This window comes from Semicossyphus pulcher, unplaced genomic scaffold (assembly GCF_022749685.1).
Source record: "Semicossyphus pulcher isolate SPU_LCO1_2020_fin unplaced genomic scaffold, fSemPul1.0.p SCAF_15, whole genome shotgun sequence".
Classification (NCBI taxonomy): Eukaryota; Metazoa; Chordata; class Actinopteri; order Labriformes; family Labridae; genus Semicossyphus; species Semicossyphus pulcher.
In genome coordinates this window covers 20,312,529-20,332,148 of record NW_027211659.1, presented here as the reverse complement: position 1 = coordinate 20,332,148, position 19,620 = coordinate 20,312,529, and the positions used below count along the sequence as shown (strand labels likewise).

At 39.1% G+C, this 19,620-nt stretch overlaps 1 protein-coding gene across 1 annotated transcript in view; it reads left to right on the top strand.

Annotated features, from left to right (window-relative positions):
- The window catches only part of lrp1bb (low density lipoprotein receptor-related protein 1Bb), a 274,477-nt gene that overhangs the window by 60,650 nt on the left and 194,207 nt on the right, over window positions 1-19,620 (top strand). Inside the window, exon 2 of the mRNA XM_069662704.1 lies at window positions 16,689-16,811. Within this exon, the coding sequence (XP_069518805.1) occupies window positions 16,689-16,811 (123 nt within the window). The remainder of the gene's footprint in view (window positions 1-16,688; window positions 16,812-19,620) is intronic.

The following is a 19,620-nucleotide window of genomic DNA, read 5'->3' as shown; positions in this document are numbered from 1 at the left end:
ACAGCGAAGCCACAGCAGCAGAAATGATCACATTATCTCCCCAGCTGTATGCATTTACACATGAGACTCAGCATGAAGCTCAAGTAGCTTTACTGAAGTCATCTTGGATTTTGTTTGAAAATTAAATCATCAATCACCCACCCCCCCACCCCCCGCACTTGAAGTTTGGGTCACATGAGGCCAAATGCCCATGTAAGATTCTTTTTAGCCTGTGAAATGGACTGGAAGCTTCTGTAGGAGACCTACAACAGGTGACCTTTATGGGGATACCTGTAAGAAAGTGGTTACTCAGACAATCGAGATACAAAAACTACTGACAGCAAAAGTATTCAAAGGCATTTTATGAGACTTGTGGAAATTAAATTAAGGTACACCAAATTAAAGATCTAAGGTACTGTGTTCTCCCTAAAGGGACGAGAGAATTGTTATATTAAAAAGTGAATCTGCACTTACATCAGATGGTAGAACAAAAGTTTTCATGTAATATGATATTCAGAAGTGGAAGAAGAGAGTTTTAATCTTCAAACAGAGAGCAAACTGGTTATTTCTGCTCACGTTTTTGACAATATCTAATTAAAAGGGTTCTCTTTCTGCTTTGCGTATTGAATAGTTATTTTTTTTTATAATTCTGTTATTGAAACCATGAACTTTCATTATAAATACATAGAACTGGAAACTGCACCAGCTGCTTTATAATTGTAAACCAGATTCTAAGGAGAGCAATTAATGAGAAGGAAAATCACTTCTCACTCCATCTCTGGTAATAAACAAAAGAGCCAAGTCACAGAATTGAAGGCTATTCTAACCTTTAGTATGCTTACACTAAATCCCCACTCATAGAAAAATAATTTCAGTTTGAGAATCTGATGTCTGTGCAAAGTGTAAGGGCAGATGCAACCTGTAATTCTGTGATTTAATTGCCATTAGTCTACTTTGGTTTCCCTCAGATTACATTACAGATCTGATGTCCCTGAATATTGTTAATAACACAATGGACAGTAGTGATTAAACTGCTGCAGTGAACAACCTCAACAACAATATATTCATATTCAACTGTATTTAAATACATTCACTGTGTTCACAATGTCAATGATACATTTGCAAAAAGACAAAGAAAAGCTAATGAGGGGGTCAGAGGTCATGATCAAAACCAAGAGTGCCTGGATTTGCTTTTACATTCTCGCTTTAGTCAGGCTTCTACAAGGACTCACATATAAGCCTTTAATATAAATCACATTTTATATCTGCGGGGCAAAAACACTGTTCTTCCTGTCCTGCAGCTTTGAAGAGAAATTTAGATATTTCCTCATTTAGGAAGTATTAATTGTGCCAGATTAGTCTTTGCTTCAGGCCAAACTGAAGACAGCACTCTGTTCGTAGCTTTGTTTTACAAGTAATATGTGTTGCTTATCGTTTCCTTTCATTAGCTTTGGGACCTGCTCAGGATGCGAAACACACAGCACACCCACACAACCAACAGATTGGCATGTTAAAACATAATTGATATGTGTTGGTTGGTTGTTGAAATGGTCTAAACAGAACTTGAATAGTTGAATTTCTAATGCGGATCACAGTGGTGGTCATGACAGGGTATGACTACCATTTTTATCAGAGAAACACTTTATATTTTACTACAAGCAGTGTTTTTCATAAAAAAACACATTTATCAGCAAAACACACTGGCATTTGTTGTTGATCAATTCCAGTCACATCAAATACATGTGGAAGCTGAGATTTCAAGCAGTCCAGTATGATATTTCTGGTGTGAATAAATTCCTCACACCCTGAGGTATGTCATGTATTTTAATACTCTGTGAACTACATACCCATACCTATACCTATATAAGATATCATGCTTCATGTGTTGACCCCTGAGTACATTTCATCTGCTGGTACTTGTACTGAAAATATCCTTGATTCACAGTAATGACAAAAAAGCAGTTTAGTTAATCAACTTTATGGAAAAGACATTTCTTTTTTTATTTATGTATTTTTATATCAATGCCCAAGCTTTCCTTGAAACTGTCAGTAATCCAAATAAAAGCAGTCAGTGATGGCAAAATGAAGGTAAACTGAGTGAATAGCCTCTCTAACTATGCTGTAAAGGGTTAAATAGTAAGTACCGTAATATAAGAATAAGTTACATTTTAAAGAGGAAATAATGATATTTAAGTGTGTGTTAACTTTCCTTTGGTTTCGTTGGACAGGGTGTACTTATGCTCAGAAATTTGTAAGGAAAATTAAGGAATTAATTTCGCAAACCAATCATAAAAAAAGCTACTTAGCGATTTTTTTAACCAACGAGCGATGTCCGTGACTATTAACGACTGCTGATGAGTACTGACGGCCGTTGAGTGTTGACTGTTGGCTGTGGGAGTTTAGTACAGACAGTTGATTATAGCTTTTCTGTGATGGGTTAGGATCGCCAGAAAGACTTAAGCTGTGTCGTAATATGCTACTAACTAATAACACAGTCAAAAAATAGCATTGCATGCATTGCTTTGACAACAAAGAATTGGGGATCTCGGCTAAATTTGCAGGTGTATGCGAACTCTGATAATGATAGCAAGGCATTTTGTAATCCAGATTTGGTGACCAATGAATAATTAATAGAGGCCAAGGTTTTGCTTTCTCCTCAGATTCTAACTCAGGCGACTTAAACATACCGTTAAGGGATGCGCTATGTTAGTTGTCACACGCGCCATTGTTGTGTGCAGAGCCAGGTAGATGTCAATCAAAATGTAATCTGCCAAGCCTACACGGTCTTGAAAAATGTTCTGAACTGAATAATGTGCTGTTTTTGAACTAGGTTTTCGGATAGTCATGGAGGTGTCTTTTCACTGAGATTCTTAAGGATGTTGAATGACTCATCTTTGGAATTGTACATTGTACATTTCTTACTTAATCCAAATTTTCAGAAGACATTTGAAGATTTAGTCATCACCAGAGATTTATGCGATTCATTTGAGTGCTAACTGAGTCAAGTCGCCTTTCTATATTTGTAAATGTCATAGCTGTCATAAGCAGCATGCTTTCCATTAGGCTATATGTATGTGTGGGAGTACTAGAAGCTATACTTAACCAGCATGTGATTAACAATGGAATATTTTACTTAATGGCTTCTCGGTTCTAACATTGTTGCTACAAGAAAAAACATACTCCGATTAAACTCTCTATACCATATCGAGTTCGATGCATGGAGGATATTTTGCTGATGGCTTCTTTGTTTCCCTTTGGTAATATGAGTCAGACATATACTGATAACTGCATGAAAGCTAAAATATATTCCCTATTTGAAATGCAGTTGCTGTTCCTACCCTCTGGCTGTCACAGAGTGGGACTAAATCAACATACTGTGATCCAGAACAAATGTTGTTTTAAACACCTTGTCACTAGAGCTCTTTCGTCACCTTTTAGAACTGAAAGGAGAGCTGGACGTAATCCTTCCAATCAATTCTTGTGCTGATGGTGCAAAAGTAGCTGCAGTATTATGTATACACAGGCAATAAAAGCTGGTCCTTGGTTATATCCGAGTTAGCCTCTTTAGAGCTTCCTGAGCAGAACAATGTTAAAGCAGAGGGTGAGAATAAAACGGCTCAGACAAGATATAACTTCTTAAATGTTATTGGATATGGCTCTAAATTATTAGTGTAAATACTGCAAAGCCAAACATTACACAATAAGATACATGTTACAAAAGTGTTGACACATTGTACTCTATGTCTTAAAAAAATATGTATTCTAAAGATGATATAATAAATAGTATGTTGGTATTTGTATGACTACATTTTTCAGAGCTAATTTTAGTTTAGTTCACGTATGAAAAGAATATCGGTGCTGGGTGTATTTCCCCACTTCTTGGTTCATATCACAGTTTAAACAGTCACACTGCTATCACGGCTAATCAGGCTGGTTTGTGTTGTCAAGCATATTGGAAGAGACATGTTTCCCCATTTCTAATGAAACGGAGCTAATCAGATCTGTGTAAGCTGACTCCCAGCTGTGCAACTTTGCAGAATCCACTGAGGAGTAAAGTGGAAAAACTTAAATAAAGGGCAAGTCCATCTTGATCACATGCTTCTGTGGTCTGGTGGAAGGAAATGAGACGGAAATGTCACATTAGCAATGCAAAGTGGTTTATTACACCTTGTAGACAGTAAAACCAAAGTGCCTTTTGCTGATATTTTACCTTTTATTTAATATTGCATTTTAGCTTCTTATCTCTCTCGAATATCTTTTCCTCTGATTTTAATATAAAGACATTGTAAAGAAGTATTAAATATTGTGACAAAATACCATGATACAGTGAATAGTGTGGCATTTTCATCCAGTTTTGTGCTCTTGAATAAAAAAAGGCCAAAGTTTTACTTCCTGTGCGCTTAACAAAAGCTAAATGTTACGAGTCTGACAGTGAATCCTTCTCCTTCTCAAGTAGCTGTTTATCTCTTGTGTTTTAGATCCTTGATAACTTCTTGATGAGAGATTCATGAAGATGGTAATGAGTAGGCCTGAAGGCTGGTGAATTCAGTATTTATACTTGATTAAAATCAACTCCAGTGGGGGATTAGAGAAGAACACAAATCTAACAAAATCTTCTTTTGTTTTCTGCTGTTTTCAGTCTCATATAGGAGAGTATGTGATAGAATTGGCAGATCCCTCTTTAATGTACTAGCTATTCCTTATTTCATGTCCCATGTTTGACTTTGATGATTTTATAGCAACCACTATAATATGGTACAATCCATTAAAGGGGCTATATATAAGATTTTACATATATACATCAATCAAATATAATTTTTTATTGCCAATGTTTGAAGGGACAGTAGAGGAACTGATAAATTGAGACCTTCCCCAACTTCCTCCATTGCCTCTAACAGCCTGTGGGCTGTTTTTTTTTTTTTTTGCGAAACAAGAGGATGTGACGTTTCTCCATGCTCGGGAGTAATTCTGTCTAAAGCTCATTCTCCGCCACTACAGTCAACAGTGTGCAACACGAGACAACGCAAGCTGTAAAATGGAGACAGATAATGTTAACAAATGTGATGTGACTTGTGATGATTTGCCATTTGGTTACGAAGCACAATGCCGAAGTCATGCAGTGTATTTATGTTAGCTAGTTGGCTAATCTTAGCATGCTCGCTAACGTTATGACTACCAAAATACTATCTGAGCGTGTATGTCAGTTATGTAGCTTGGCAAATAACTTTACCAGCTAACATGACAAACTGTGTTGATTTTGGCCAACAGTAAATGATGTAGCAGAACAAAGCAAATGTGTATAACTACCGATTGTTTTCTATTAGCCAATATCGTTGCATTATCTGCATAGGCTAAAGTTAGCCAGCTAGCTGTAAGGTGGCAACAAGCAACCGTTAACTTGTCATCAGCTAACTCACGCAGACTCCAGGGACTGATCTGGCTGGTAATTGAGTAATCTGCCGGTGGGTTCCAAGAAAGAGCCTGCTCAGTTTCGTGTGTCTTTGGCAAAAACCCTGGATGCTCGTTCATGTGTGCGAGTGTCTGCACGAGCGCGTACAAGAAGGTTGACTGCAGTTCCCTCAACAGCCGACGTGTCATTAGGAATGAGGGTTTTCTGAAAGTTACATATAGCACCTTTAAGAGCCATGTTGATCTTATTTATCAATTTTCAAATAAAAGAACACCTTTGTTGAAGTGGTTTCATTTAATAAGTAGATGTTTATTCTGTTAGCTTCAGTTCGATATTGGTGAGGTACTGTTACAATGTTTTAACTTTGACAGCTTTTTTAGATTTAAACTCAGTTTTACATTTTAAACGTGTAATCCTTCTCAAGGTTCCACGGTGGATATGGAATGGTTAGATAGTGGTCAGCTCAGTTGGTGTGTGCAGCAGTACAGTTGGGTGAGGGAGCATGTGATCCCTCCACCATAACAGCTCTCACTCCTCTCCGATAATGCAGTTTAATCTGAAGGCTCCACCCAAGGGACTGACATGCCCCACAGAGTATCAGCCTGCGTTGGACAAAACCCAGAGGAAACCTTGACTGGCCATTCACCCCTAGGTGATGACAAAAACCCTGTCTGCTTAAGCAGCTATTACTCCACCTGATTGGTAATCATGACATGGAGTGGGGCATAAATCCCTCACACTGCTGCTGGTTAAGATAGAGGTCTGCAAAAGGAACACGGTGATTAGGTGACCTTGGATGGAGCATGGAAAGGGGGCCAGGCGAGGGAAGGCTGGGAGGGGGTGTACTTTTCTATTATTGGCAGTATAATGACACATTCTTATGCTAATGAAATTCACATATGTAGGCTACACTGAAACCAGTTAAGACTTCAGAGGCTTTAAAAAATTTTTTACCTGAGTGTATGCTGCAATACATTTCATTGTCCAAACAGTCTACGAATATATGCGTTTTATCTGCACAAATTGAAATGTCATGGACACACCCTATTTACCCAGCTTCAGATGTTTTGTTGTGTGACAAACTGTGACCGAGAAGCAGGTTCAGGGTAACTTTGCTGAGTCAAACAATTAAAGAAAAACCTTCATACAAAGTTAAAGCTGCCTAATTTTAAAATGTCACACCTTTATGTGATGTAACATTACATTTACATGACAGATACCTTTTTAAGGACCAAGAAGATCACTTTTAGACAGGATATAAATTATAGTCCGCCTGCCATGTACATTCATAGACACTGTACATATATCTTAACCATTTTTTTGCTATACTGTTTTCTGTAAATGTATGCCTTTATATTAAGACACATTTATTCTGTACTCTTGAACAGATACATGTTTGCTGTGTATGCAATTTCTTTTAAATATTTGACAGTGATTTTTAATATACACTGGCCACTTTATTAGGTACACCTGCTCAACTTCTCGTTAACACAAATATGTAATCAGCCGATCACATGGTGGCAACTCAATGCATTTAGGCATGTAGACATGGTCAAGACGATCTGCTGAAGTTCAAACCGAGCATTAGAATAGGGAAGAAAAGTGACTTTGGACGTGGCATGGTCGTTGGTCCCAGATGGGCTGGTCTTAGTATTTTTCTGTGTGGTTTACAGAGAATGGCCCAAAAAAGACAAAATATCCAGTGAGCGGCAGTTTTCTGGGCAAAAATGCCTTGTTTATGGCAAAGGTCAGGGGAGAATGGCCACACTGGTTCGAGCTGATAGAAAGGTGAGTGTAACTGAAATAACCACTCGTTACAACCGAGGAAGAGCATCTCTGAACGTACAACACGTCGAACCTTGAAGCAGATGGGTTACAGCAGCAGACGACCTCACCGGGTGCCACTCCTGTCAGCTAAGAACAGGAAACTGAGGCTACAAGTCGCAAAATTCGACAATAGAAGATTGGAAAAACGTTGCCTCGTCTGATGAGTCTCGATTTCTGCTGCAATATTCAGATCTTAGGGTCAGAATTTGGTGTAAAAAACATGAAAGCATGGATCCACCTTGCCTTGTATCAACGCCACAGCCTACCTGAGTATTGTAGCTGACCATGTCCATCCCTTTATGACCACAGTGTACCCGTCATCTGATGGCTACTTTAAGCAGGATAACGCGCCATGTCAAAAAGCTCAAATCATCTCAAACTGGTTTCTTTAACATGACAATGATTACTCAAATGGCCTCCACAGTCACCAGATCTCGATCCAATAGAGCACATTTGGAATGTGGTGAAACGGGAGACTCGCATCATGGATGTGCAGCTGACAAATCTGCAGCAACTGCGTGATGCTATCATGTCAATATGGACCAAAATCTCTGAGTAATGTTTCCAGCACCTAGTTGAATCTATGCCACGAAGAATTAAGGCAGTTCTGAAGGCAAAAGGGGGTCCAAACCAGTACTAGCAAGGTGTACCTAATAAAGTGGCCAGTAAGTGTATGTATTTAAGAATGATCAGCTAAAGATGATTTAATTAATGATATCGCCTCTTTACCTGCACATACTAAGGTGACCAAACAACTTTCCTGGTTTCATGTTGAGTATGACTGATGTAGATGGGATGTCAAACATGGTACATGTACTATACAAAGCATTGTATGAAATATAAAATATAATGTTGACCAACCTTGAGAACTCTTTCCCAACAAAGCCGGGGTCTTCATCTTGTTACTTTGCATAGTTTAAAAACTTGGAAAAGCTTTAAGACCTTATGTCAGGGTTCAAGGTATAAAACAAAAAGGTAGAGGACCCAGATGCAGACACATTATATTAATACTTTTACTAAGCTTACTGATCAGAATCCAGGGAAACAAAAGTCCAACAAAATACAGCCACAAGGAAAATCCACACTGGGAACACTAGGAACAAGGTTTCAGGACGAAGGATGACAACGAACTAGCACAGGGACATAGGAAGACAAAGACTAAATACACGGGGGGAGGTGAGACTAATTGGGCACAGGTGAGACAATCAAGGGAGCAGGTGAAAACAATAAGGGCAGGGCACATAATCAAACAGGTGGGAAAACACACAAAGGCAGAAGTTAAACAAGAATAGACATAGTACATGGGACAAAATAAAACAGGAAACACTAAAACCAAACTCAAAACTGTGACAGTAAAAAAACAACAGGAAATGATATCTAAACAATGAAATACATCACTAACTGAATCATGACAGGAACACAAACTAAACACAAAACTAAACAGTGACAACTCATGACACCTTGTTCAGGATGTGCACTTGAAGCTTTAACTCATAGGCTTCTATTTTGCTTCCAGTGCGCTTAACTGAGGTACATTTTCTCTTTTGATAAATGGACACAGAGATAGGCTGGTAAATTCTGTATGTTATCCCTCCAGTTGTCTGTTTAAGTGTGGGCCTGGTGATGGATGTATTTGATGCACTGCTCAGAAATAAAATGATAATGTCAATCTTCTAGTTGTAGACAGATATGTGCATATTTTAGGTTGTGACACCTTGACTGGCATCACATTTCACAGAGGTGTGTCAACACAATATGAAATACTTTGTTTACACTTATATAAAAGGATGTGTTTTTCAAGGTGTGAGTACACATGCATATCATTTTGGATGAAGGCATACTGTACACCAGGTAAATACTGTCCCTCGCAGGTACTGTAGTTACATGCTGTTCTTCAGAACGGGGTGAATAGCAGCCAGCAGGATAAACAAGGTGGTTTTGAGCAACGAGAAAGAAGCATCAAAAGGAGAAATTTAATAGAAATGTTACTTTTCAAACATGTAACTGCAGTGGGAATTTTTCTGTTTAATCACAGTTACATGCTTTCTTCATACTGGAATTGCCAACGTACTGTATGTGTTTATATAGCAGCTGCAATTGAGTTAAAGCCTCATTTTGACCATCATGTTGAGAAATGCTAAGAAAATAAGGGCATAGGTGAGAAAAACAAAATTTATCCTTGAGGTTCTTGAATATCTGAAGATTAACACAACTGTTTATTAGCCCAGTCCTCAAGACCCACTTGTCCTGCATGTGTGCAGACTTGTTTTTGCACTCTTAAAACTCTTCCAGTGAAGAGCCACACATAAACCTGACAACTTAATCAGATCTGGAGTGAACAAGCTGGGTTCAAGAACGCCGTAGAATACTTTTAAAATCATTGCATGTGGAGTAAAAGGGCAGTTAGCAGCATACAGCTTAAGATGGGTCCTATGAATCATTCAGCGTTTATTGTTGCAGGGATTTATGCCAGGGAGCAGAGGGCCATTCTACCAATGTCTTCTGAAACTTTTTATGCCGTGCTCCCGTTTAATAATTGTTGACATGCCCCTGCTGTTGTAGAGAAAATAAAAGTGACCTCACTCTGTTGTGAAGGTCGGCCAGCATCTAATGAAGGCCCCAAAGTCTTAGCGCATTGATTTCTTACACATTTCATGGCTAGAATGTTCAGTGTTGCCATGGGGGATGGCCCCGGGTGCGAGCTTGCGTTTCCCAGAGCAGGTTATACCTCAGATCCTGTAAACACAATTACTTCTCTCTAAGTACATCATTATTTCCTCTCTTTTCAGAGCTAATTTGGCTGAGCGATTTCTAAGAATTCCCTTCAAAAGTACATTCCACGTTTTAGAATGAAGAGAAGTTGGAGGGCTGCAAAACTCGTGCACATATGACTTGTGGCACAGGTCCAAAAGTGCTCTGACATTCTGAAATCGTTCATCAGCGAGCAGAGTCACGCTACCCTCTCTAGTCTTCATATTCTGATCAGACTTGACGTGGATGGCATTTAAGTCTAAATACCACATGGCATATGTCACTTCTAGAGATACGCTTGTAATAAAGATTCATTATGCAGGTGTGGGGCATCATTGAGATGCATCACACTACATTGCATCTTTTGGCGGATTGAAGATATGAAGATTAAGGGAGAGAGCGCATTATACTGTTGTAATACTTAATAACCTGCTTAGTTTGGCTCAGAGCCCCATGCTCATGAATAATGCATATATGACCTGCAGCTGGCCAGGACGTTAAGTCTGCTCTGACAGTGTGAGAGGGTTTAAAATCCCTAATCTTTGTGCATGTACGTGCATGGAGGTGGTTCCTATGTATGTATGTGCACTTACACACAGAAACTCTCCAGGTGCTTTAAACTTCTTGTGCCCTAGGACACTTTTCCTCAATAACTTTTGAAACATTTGTATATTTCAATTTACAACCTGCGTGTTTAATTTAAGATACCCAATCCATGTGTTGTAGAGCTGAATATTTCACCCTGATTTATGCCTTCAGACTGTGATACATCATCAGTCTGACATCAGTGCCTCCTCGAGTCAATTTACTCTTTGATTTTTTTTTCTCTCCATACATCTTCTTAAGATTGTGATTTCACTTATTTCCCAAAATATATTTCAAAAAGATCTAAGAGAATGAGGTTGAAATTGTTACATACAAATCTGTTTTTTTTCACATACTGCAGGTGGAAAGCCCAAGAGTAATAATAACAGGTACACTTCCTATGATACCCATGTAAATAATACTTAAGAAGCCTACTTAAAATAAAAATAAATTTGCTTATAGCACCATATTATTATATTTGTAAGCGCTCATAAACATTACAATTGATTTATAAGTATCATAGCATACTATGAAGCATTGTATAATGACTTAAAAGGTCATGTATCATAGTTCCTCATAATTGCTGACATTTATTTGGAGGGATCAGAGTGTATTATAATTGTCATAGTTGTAATACATCACTTTATAATGTATTATAATCACCATTATGATATATGATAATGATTTTAAGTTACTGTAAGAGGTCATTAGTTGCTTTCAGTATGCACATACTCTCAGATTAACCTTTAGCAATACATGAATCTAATCTATCTTGTTAATAATAGGAAGATGAAAGATTATTCTTTGTGCAAGTACATGTAAGAGTTTCTATGCAAGACAGGCCTCCACTTCTAAGCTAGTCAAATTAGCCATTAGCTAAACAAATTAGCAATAAGCAGGAGTTCAGCTGTGGATTATTATGATAGGAATAATTATAAACCAAGTGTGAGCATTAACATGCATGAAATAGAAAGCCACCAATACAACTTGAATCCAGGCGGCGGAAAGTGTACACGAGACAATTCGGCCCATCCTGTTTCCAAATCGTCACTTTGGACATTAGCAAACATGGGCACAGCAAACACCTACCAGACTACACCACAATAAATTACCTCAACTGCTACATGAACGTAATTTTTGAATAATATCAATTCAAATGAATACACAAATTGTAAATGAGTATGCAGAGCTGCATGAAAGCGAACTGAGCAGCCAACAGCATATAATCACCTGCAAGCAAGCAGAATCCTTAAATGCCAATAATTCATGCTAATCACAAATTTAATCCCTCAGAACATGCTGCAACGTCCTTGGTTCACCTTTGTTGTATGTTCTTCCCTCCCTCTTTCACAGTGTTTCCTGTCTGCCGCTAGACTAAGAACTCTACACAAAAGGCCAATCACAATTTTTACAAGGCAATCTTCCACTTTTAAGTGTTTTTTTGTCTGTTTGGTTTATTTTTTATGTTTGTCTTTGCAGGTTTTCATACATATTCAGGAAATAAAATATTTTTCTCCCACTGGTTATTGTGTGACCTTGAGCCCCCTGAATGCAACACTGGCCTAATGGACTATCACTGCCCTGACAAGTTCACACACAGCTTTCAATGTAAAGCAGAGCAAGTTGGATGAGCTGCAAATAGCTTCTTTAAGAGGTAGCTCCTTCTCAACCTGCAAATTGAAGATAGGCCTCACTGAGGAATACTCTCAGATCTGCTTTTTTTCAGCTGTACAACATAGCTGACGTTTAATTCGCCACTTTGAGCTGTGTACTGCACCACTGCTTTGATAGCGCAGGTTTTGTTTGAATAGGCCTGTGGCTTAGGACTTATCCACTGTGCCATATTGTGAACTGTGTGTCTGATGCAATTCCAGGGATTGTAATGCCTTAGTGGTTTGTAGCGTAGCTCATGGGAATATAATATTGTTTAGAAAGGTAAATTAAGACCTAAGCGCTCATGTAATTCACAGTTTAATAGAAGTGAGCAAACAGGAGAGTGGATATCGCAAAATTCAGGATGAAGAGATTTGCTGTGCGGTTTCTATGTTGCATTATACTGGACATGTTTAGAAATTTGGGTCAACACTTTAGAATTCATACTTCATCTCAAGCAATTTGATGAGAATAAATGCTGCTGGCTGGTCTTCCTTCAGCAGGTTTGCAAACAATCTTCCCTCTCTGCCTGCTTCCAAATAAGTCTTTGTTTTTCTGCAAATCTGGCACATTTAAAAAGCTCAATGGCTTTAATGAGCCGCAATGTTGTGCCAGTGGTGGCTTTTTGGGTGTCAGGAATAAGCTCATGATAATGTGCCCAGCTGAGTGCCACTATGTGTTTCCCACTGTTATGGTAATGGAACCTTTTTTTACTCACTGAAGGCATCTGCTGTCTCTTTTTCTATTTGCTATTCCTGCCATCGCCAATCATTGGATGTTTGAGTCGAATAATCTGCAAAATACATAGTGGTGTGTAATATTGCACCTTTATGTGTCTCATACAAACACAGCAGTATGTGGAAGAGGAACAAAAGAACAACAGAGCTGTTACTTTCCCTCAGTTGAGTGTTTCTATCCCACTATTGTCCCCCCGTGATGCAGTGACAGTGCGGTCGGTGTCAAGGAGAGGCCGTTTGGAAAAGCAGAGGGGAAAGATGAATTGACATAAGAGGTCATTTGGTTGCCTCATATTTGGCCCCTTAGCTTTTAAGATGAAGTGGCATGAAAGGAGGTAGAACATCAATAGGTAACTGGGTTGCTCCAAGGTCCAGGGGCAGTTCCTTTCATGGCTTCCATCGCTTGCTGAAGAAATGGGACTTCTGTCACCAGCCCTCTGCTTTTCTATGGCAATCTATTCAGCTTTAAAGGCGGAGGAAATTTCTCTTTATAGACGTCAGTAAAATGGATGTGCCTCTGCCAACCTCGAGCACAGTATGTTTATTTATGCTGTGCTTTTTTTTCCAGAGAATATGTAAATAATATAGTCGATACATTCTGCTCATATTGTTCAGTGGTTATGTGATACCAATGTTACGTGTGAAAAAGTGCCAGTATTTAGAGTGGACTTGTTTCTTACACAAAATGAAATACAGAATAACTATTCTGGGTAATAATTAGTATCACGATATCATGTGAAATTTACCATAAATCTTTTAAGTAATGCACAGTCCATCATTTTATTAAAATCCGGTGCTGTATTCATCTTTATTGTTGTGATAAATATTATGTATTATGGTTGACAGCTGGTTTCTTGATGAGTGCAATATTGTGTTGCTTGATGATGGTCAAAGGAATCATACTTGACAGCATTGCCTTATGCAAGAATAGTCTGTGTTATCATGACGTTATCTACAACAGCATTGTAGGGCTATTATTGGTAGAAAAAAAACCTCATTTCTTTTTGCATTTGCAGTCTGATAAACAGTTAATTAATCAAACTCAGGGGCAATGGGGATCCAGCAGGGAATACTGGTGGGGAGCATTGCAGAAATGGGACCCATGCACAGCAAGACATGTGAGCAATGGTACTGGGCGCAGCAGCCTCCGAGCAAACACAGCCTTAGAGACAGAAGGGGGGTAGTTTTAACACAGGGAATAAAGCACCCAGGTGGGATTCTTGCTGGGTTTGGCTCTTGGCACCCTGGAGCTGACCCCACCATAACCCTCAATCAGGCCTCAGGATGTGAGCGCTGAATGATGCATGGCCTCGACTTCTCTTCAGTACAAGTAAAACACTATTTCTAACAGTTTCTGTCTCGTAGATGTGTTTAAATTCATGGCAGTTATTTTCTTGTTCTTAACTGATCTTAAATGTCATTCTCAGGGCCATTTAAGGCATTTTTTAACTGATCCTATTTGCTATATTGAGTACGGAAGCCCTGAGCAGACATGCATCCATACATTATATTTACTCCGTTTTGGTGACGAGTTATTTGTGATTGTTTTCTCGAGATCTCAACTTAATTATCATGTTATCACAAAGCACCACCATAACGTCAGATGATCATAGCTCATATCCCCAGAGTTGTAAAAGCACAAAACAAACATAGAAACAGGCTTAACTTACCTCATTAGTGTGGGCTATGGCAACATGGCATGTCCTGGTCTGTAATATCACAGTGACCAGCCGGTTGTTTTGTTTTCTAGATCCCTGGAGAATGATCCCGCTATCACGAGAAAATTAGCTTTGTTATCTCAAGATAATGGGCCAAATATTCCATTACAGTGGGAAAAATAAGCTGAGATCTCAGGAAAACGACCAGAAGTAAAAGTAGTTACCACGGGAAAACGGAGTAAATAAAATGTATAGATGCATGTCCGCTAAGGGCTTCCGTAATTGAGATATATTGAGTTCAATCTGATCATTTGTTTTGCGTTCGTGTTACATCTCTCCTGTACTCTGCTGAGCTCCATGTGAGAGCCCTGAAGCAAAACAGAAATGATAGAAAGTAGTGGTGTGATGGTATAATAATAAGTACAGTAGTCTGATAATGTTTATTTATGTTTTTCAGCTAATTGATTTGCACTCATTTAATTTCATGGCAGTTTGAGAGTGTCCTGCATATTTTGCATGGTATGTTTCATACTCATAGGACCGTAATAAGAGAAAGGTTTTGGTGTTAAAGCCAATAAGATAAATGGATTAGTGTAATAAGGGAAAAATATGTACAAAGAAAATAAATGACTACAGAATACAGTCAGTTAAGTCAGGCAAAGGCTTCATCATAGGAACAAAAACTGGATACCTTTAAAAAGGACAGAAAAATTAAGATTTGGATCTCAAAAAATCTGTTTTCTCTGAATAGTACTTCCTCCCCTGGCTTTAAATATACCATGTTCCACTTTCAGACGATAAATAATTTCCATGCACCTTTTCTGAATGCAGTAGGCTACCTCGAGATCCCCCTTTCCCCAGTCAACATGAAATGCATTTTAATCTTCTTTCTTTTTTGATGTCTTTGGTGTGCAATTTTAAGAATGTCCCCCTTTTAAAACCTAAAAAAACCCCGGCTTTGAATATTTCAAAAGAGACCTTGATTTAAATGGTAAGATTTCAGATATATTGCATCAGTGGGAATAGGAGAGGCAGAATGGATGAGATGTTTGACCTTTTCAGATTTGTCCCTGGGTACTGAATTTGCTGGAGGGTGCCGGGGCAGGGAGCAGCGGTGCGTTGAATTATCACTCTCACCGTTCAAATGCTGCAGACCTGATCTCCCACTTGCTCCACTCCCACCACTAATGGGTTAGGAACACACTGGGAAAAGATGGTGATAGAGAGGGAGAGTGGGAGGGGGAGTCAGAGCCTGTCTGATTGTCTGTGGGTTAAGCTTTGAAACAAATTACCGTTTTTTTCACTCTGCGCTGAGGAGAAGAAGCGGCAGGTCACATTGTGGTGTCAAATCTTTAGCAAAAGCTTGTGTCATTCCGCAGAATGATCGAGCTGAGTCCCTGACAGCTACCGGCAAGAAACATGTCAACACTTTGACAGATGCGTGCTACAGTATATTGAAAGGCTGTGATGACTTTTTAGTTGACTGGGCTTTCACTGAACTCCCCCAGTTCCACCATCAAATGAAAGCACAAAAAGAAGGGAAAAGATAAGAACAAACTTGCCAAACTGCTTTGTAATAGTTTGCCAAGGCGTGAAGGACATCATGTCTTTGTTAGAGGAGGAGTAGCTGTCAAAATCACAATGCCTGGGCAGCGTCTGTGTCTGCCTCTTTTGATAGTGTTTTAATCTTGTGAGGGAAAAATGTATGGCTTTCTGCTCTGAGAGAGAATTGTGCTATGAAAAAGATGCCGCAAACTAAAAGACCAACAGTTCTCTATTAATTGTCACCCTTTGGAATTGCATTGTTTAGAGACATCCTCTTAACATTTCCTTTCTCTGTTTCACTCAGCTTCATTCTACCCTTGAGAATAATAAGTGAACTCTATCTTTGCTAAGGTAAAAGCCTCGTAAACAGATCCGTTTATAATACCAGCTTCTTTAAAAAAATATCCAAATCAAGCCACTTCTTTCTCCTCACGGCCATGTTCAAGTTTACATTCAGTACATGTTTTACCCACCTTTTCACTATCGTCATCTCATACTGCATCTTTTCTGACTCTTTCTCCACCCATTCTTCATGTCACCCAGAAGCCATCTTGTGTGACGTAGGGGAGTTTCACTGTCACGACCAGGAAACCTGCATCCCCGAGGCCTGGCTCTGTGACGGTGAGCCCGACTGCCCCGACGACTCAGACGAAACTGACAAAACTTGTAAGTCACTCATCCCATCCATTACTCATCAATACGAGAGTGTCACGAATTGAATGTTGAATTCTGTCACAGCGCTTCATTTGTCACCTTTATAGTAGGCAGTGGTGATGTTCAATCAAAAAGGTACCAATTTTAGTGTAAAATACTTCCTCCTGTAGAATTGAAAGGTGTTCATGTTTGTGGCTTCCTCCTCTTAAGGGATAGGTGCTTTGGGCACTTTGAAGACATGAAACTCCCTCACACCTTATGTGTTTCTACCTTGGAAGCAGGCTACAAACAAAGCAGATTGTTTGAGTATTCCAGGTTTAAAACTTTCTGTGGACATTTTTTTAATAAGTTATACTTTTTTATTTAATAAATTTTAGGCTTGGTAGTTCACTGTAACAGACATGGTTTTGGTTGACAACAACTGCTGCTCTACAAACTAAATTTTTTTCAGTCCTACAGGAAGAAGTGATTAATAATTAATGTCAAGACTCTCAAGACCTCTTTGCATTTGTTGTTGCTCTCAAAGTGCCAAGCTCCCCTCCCCTGGTACACATGTAGGCTATAAATGAATTGCTTACTCTTAATTTTTGTGTAATATATGCATTATCCCTGTTATAAAGCCGGGACCAATCCTGGCTGTACCTCTCCTGTCACCAAGTGTGTGTTTGTACGGACTGCAGCCTCTCCTAATTCTGCACAGGTTTAGTGAGAAGAGAAACGTCGGCAGGAACAGGTAGAGTTTGTGGCAGCCATTGCAGTGTGTTGGTCTGTGAGCCTGAAAGCACATTGGTGTTTACTGCAGTACTTTAACATACATAAAAACTAGAAGATATTACTGATGTTCTACATTTGTTAATGCTATTTATAGTTATCTTAGATTTCTTTAACCATTGACTTAAAGGGCCAGTTCGCCGATTTTCAACCTCAGTCCTATCACACGTTTTACCTAGTCTGGTAGGCCAGGGAGCTCGCTAAACTACAGTTCCTCAATCTAGGACGCCCACCTGTGATGTCGTTCAAAACTGTCAGTTTTGAAATGTAGATGTAGATTTTTTTAGATGATCCACCGGTATATTCTTGTCGTATTTTGGATTCTGTACCGCTCTGAGCCATTGACTGCAGCTATCAATGTCCTTGATTGGAAAACAGGAGTATTTCGTCTCTGGCTAGGTCGTTCCTTTCAAATGGAGGGGCGCGATGCACGTTGGGTGTTGTAGGAATGTAGAATGGGCGAAACCACAAGCTGTTTGTACAACTTTCTCCACAGCTATGGTGCCAATTTCAAATATTATTGCTTCTATCGATTACAGGGAGCACCAGCTTTGACTGACGGTGGCTTTTTCCAGGGGCCAATTTAAGCAGTGAGCGAGTGTATTTGAGGTCAAAAAGATTCAGAATATTCACACCTACTTGGGGAAAGCAATCTAGACTCTCCCAAATCCTCAAACCTTCCACATCCTGGCATCATCATCAGATTTCATGGTGAGGCTACACTACAATTGAAAGGGGTTATGAGATACCACGAATAAGAATGCTGGTTTCAATGTTTATGGCAAAGTGGATCTATAAGTAGGGCATGATATGAAGTGAAATGTTTATTCAATTTTCTACAATTTATAAAATTTGGCTTGAATTCATCTCCAATTTCCCTGAACTGTCTCCAAAAGGTGTATAATCACGGGTCGAGGTTTCCATATATGTACCTGTGGTCACATAGCACCAGTCAAACCATTTATTGTGTTTGTAACATCTATACATGAAACACCAGTTATTTATCCGGCACCAGTCTTTCACTTTTACTTACCTCAAAGTGCAGGAAAGTGTAAAAAAACAGCCTATCATGTCAGAATAAAGCAGAAGCCTTCCAGTCTGGTTGAACAGGAGGTGTTATTGACAGTGCTGTATTATTCAGCGAACAAGTGGAAGTGCTGTATTATGCTGTGAAGAATCTGCTGATCCGACTCATGTAAACCTTCATTCGTCCTTCTCGTCAGAATGGGTTGCATGCATGCTCTTGGGTATTGTTATTTACACACTTCTGGGACATAGATTTCCTTTAATGGATAAACAGAGCAGTAATTCCACATTATTATGAGCTCTATTAGCCTTTGTAAATCACGATGATACTCTCACTGCAGTGAGATGCAGTCTATCACGGCTTAAAAAAGGCAACAAAACCGAAATAGACACATTAACTCCAGGTCCCCATCAGTGTGAGTTATTGGGTATAATTAAGACTTTATAGGTTTGGCAGTGGCATCTGTGCATAAATTGACCACAGTGCACAATAATAATTAATGCCCCAGTGTGCAAGAGGTCATATATCAAGTAGTGCTAGGCCATGGCTGTTACAGGAAAAAACTGAAAGCCTCACTGCTTTTGTCAAAAGCATATAATTACAGGCAACAGCTGCTGACATGTTAACAGTTGCTTGTGTGTTTTCTAACATATAAAGACAGTGGTGGGTTGGTGAGCGAGCTTCCAGGCCTCATGGTGACATTTGGCAACAGAAATGTATGACCCTAAATAGTAGTAAGAAAGAGCTAAGTATGGATAAACTTTCCTCAAATATTCAAGAGCAAAAGTAGATATTGTGCCCCTTTACTTTTTCATCTCTTCTCTTGAATGCTTTGTTGATGAGGTATGTTTCTGTAGGTTTTGCCCATGGCTCCATTTATCAGTTCATCTTTAATATCTTGTGCTTCTCTTATTCAATGGCGTATTATTTTTTTCTCTAGTCATTCCACAAGCGTCGCCTCTTGTCTGCAATATTTCTTTCCAGATGAAAGACAGTCTAGAGTTTTTTTAGCTCCTCCACTAA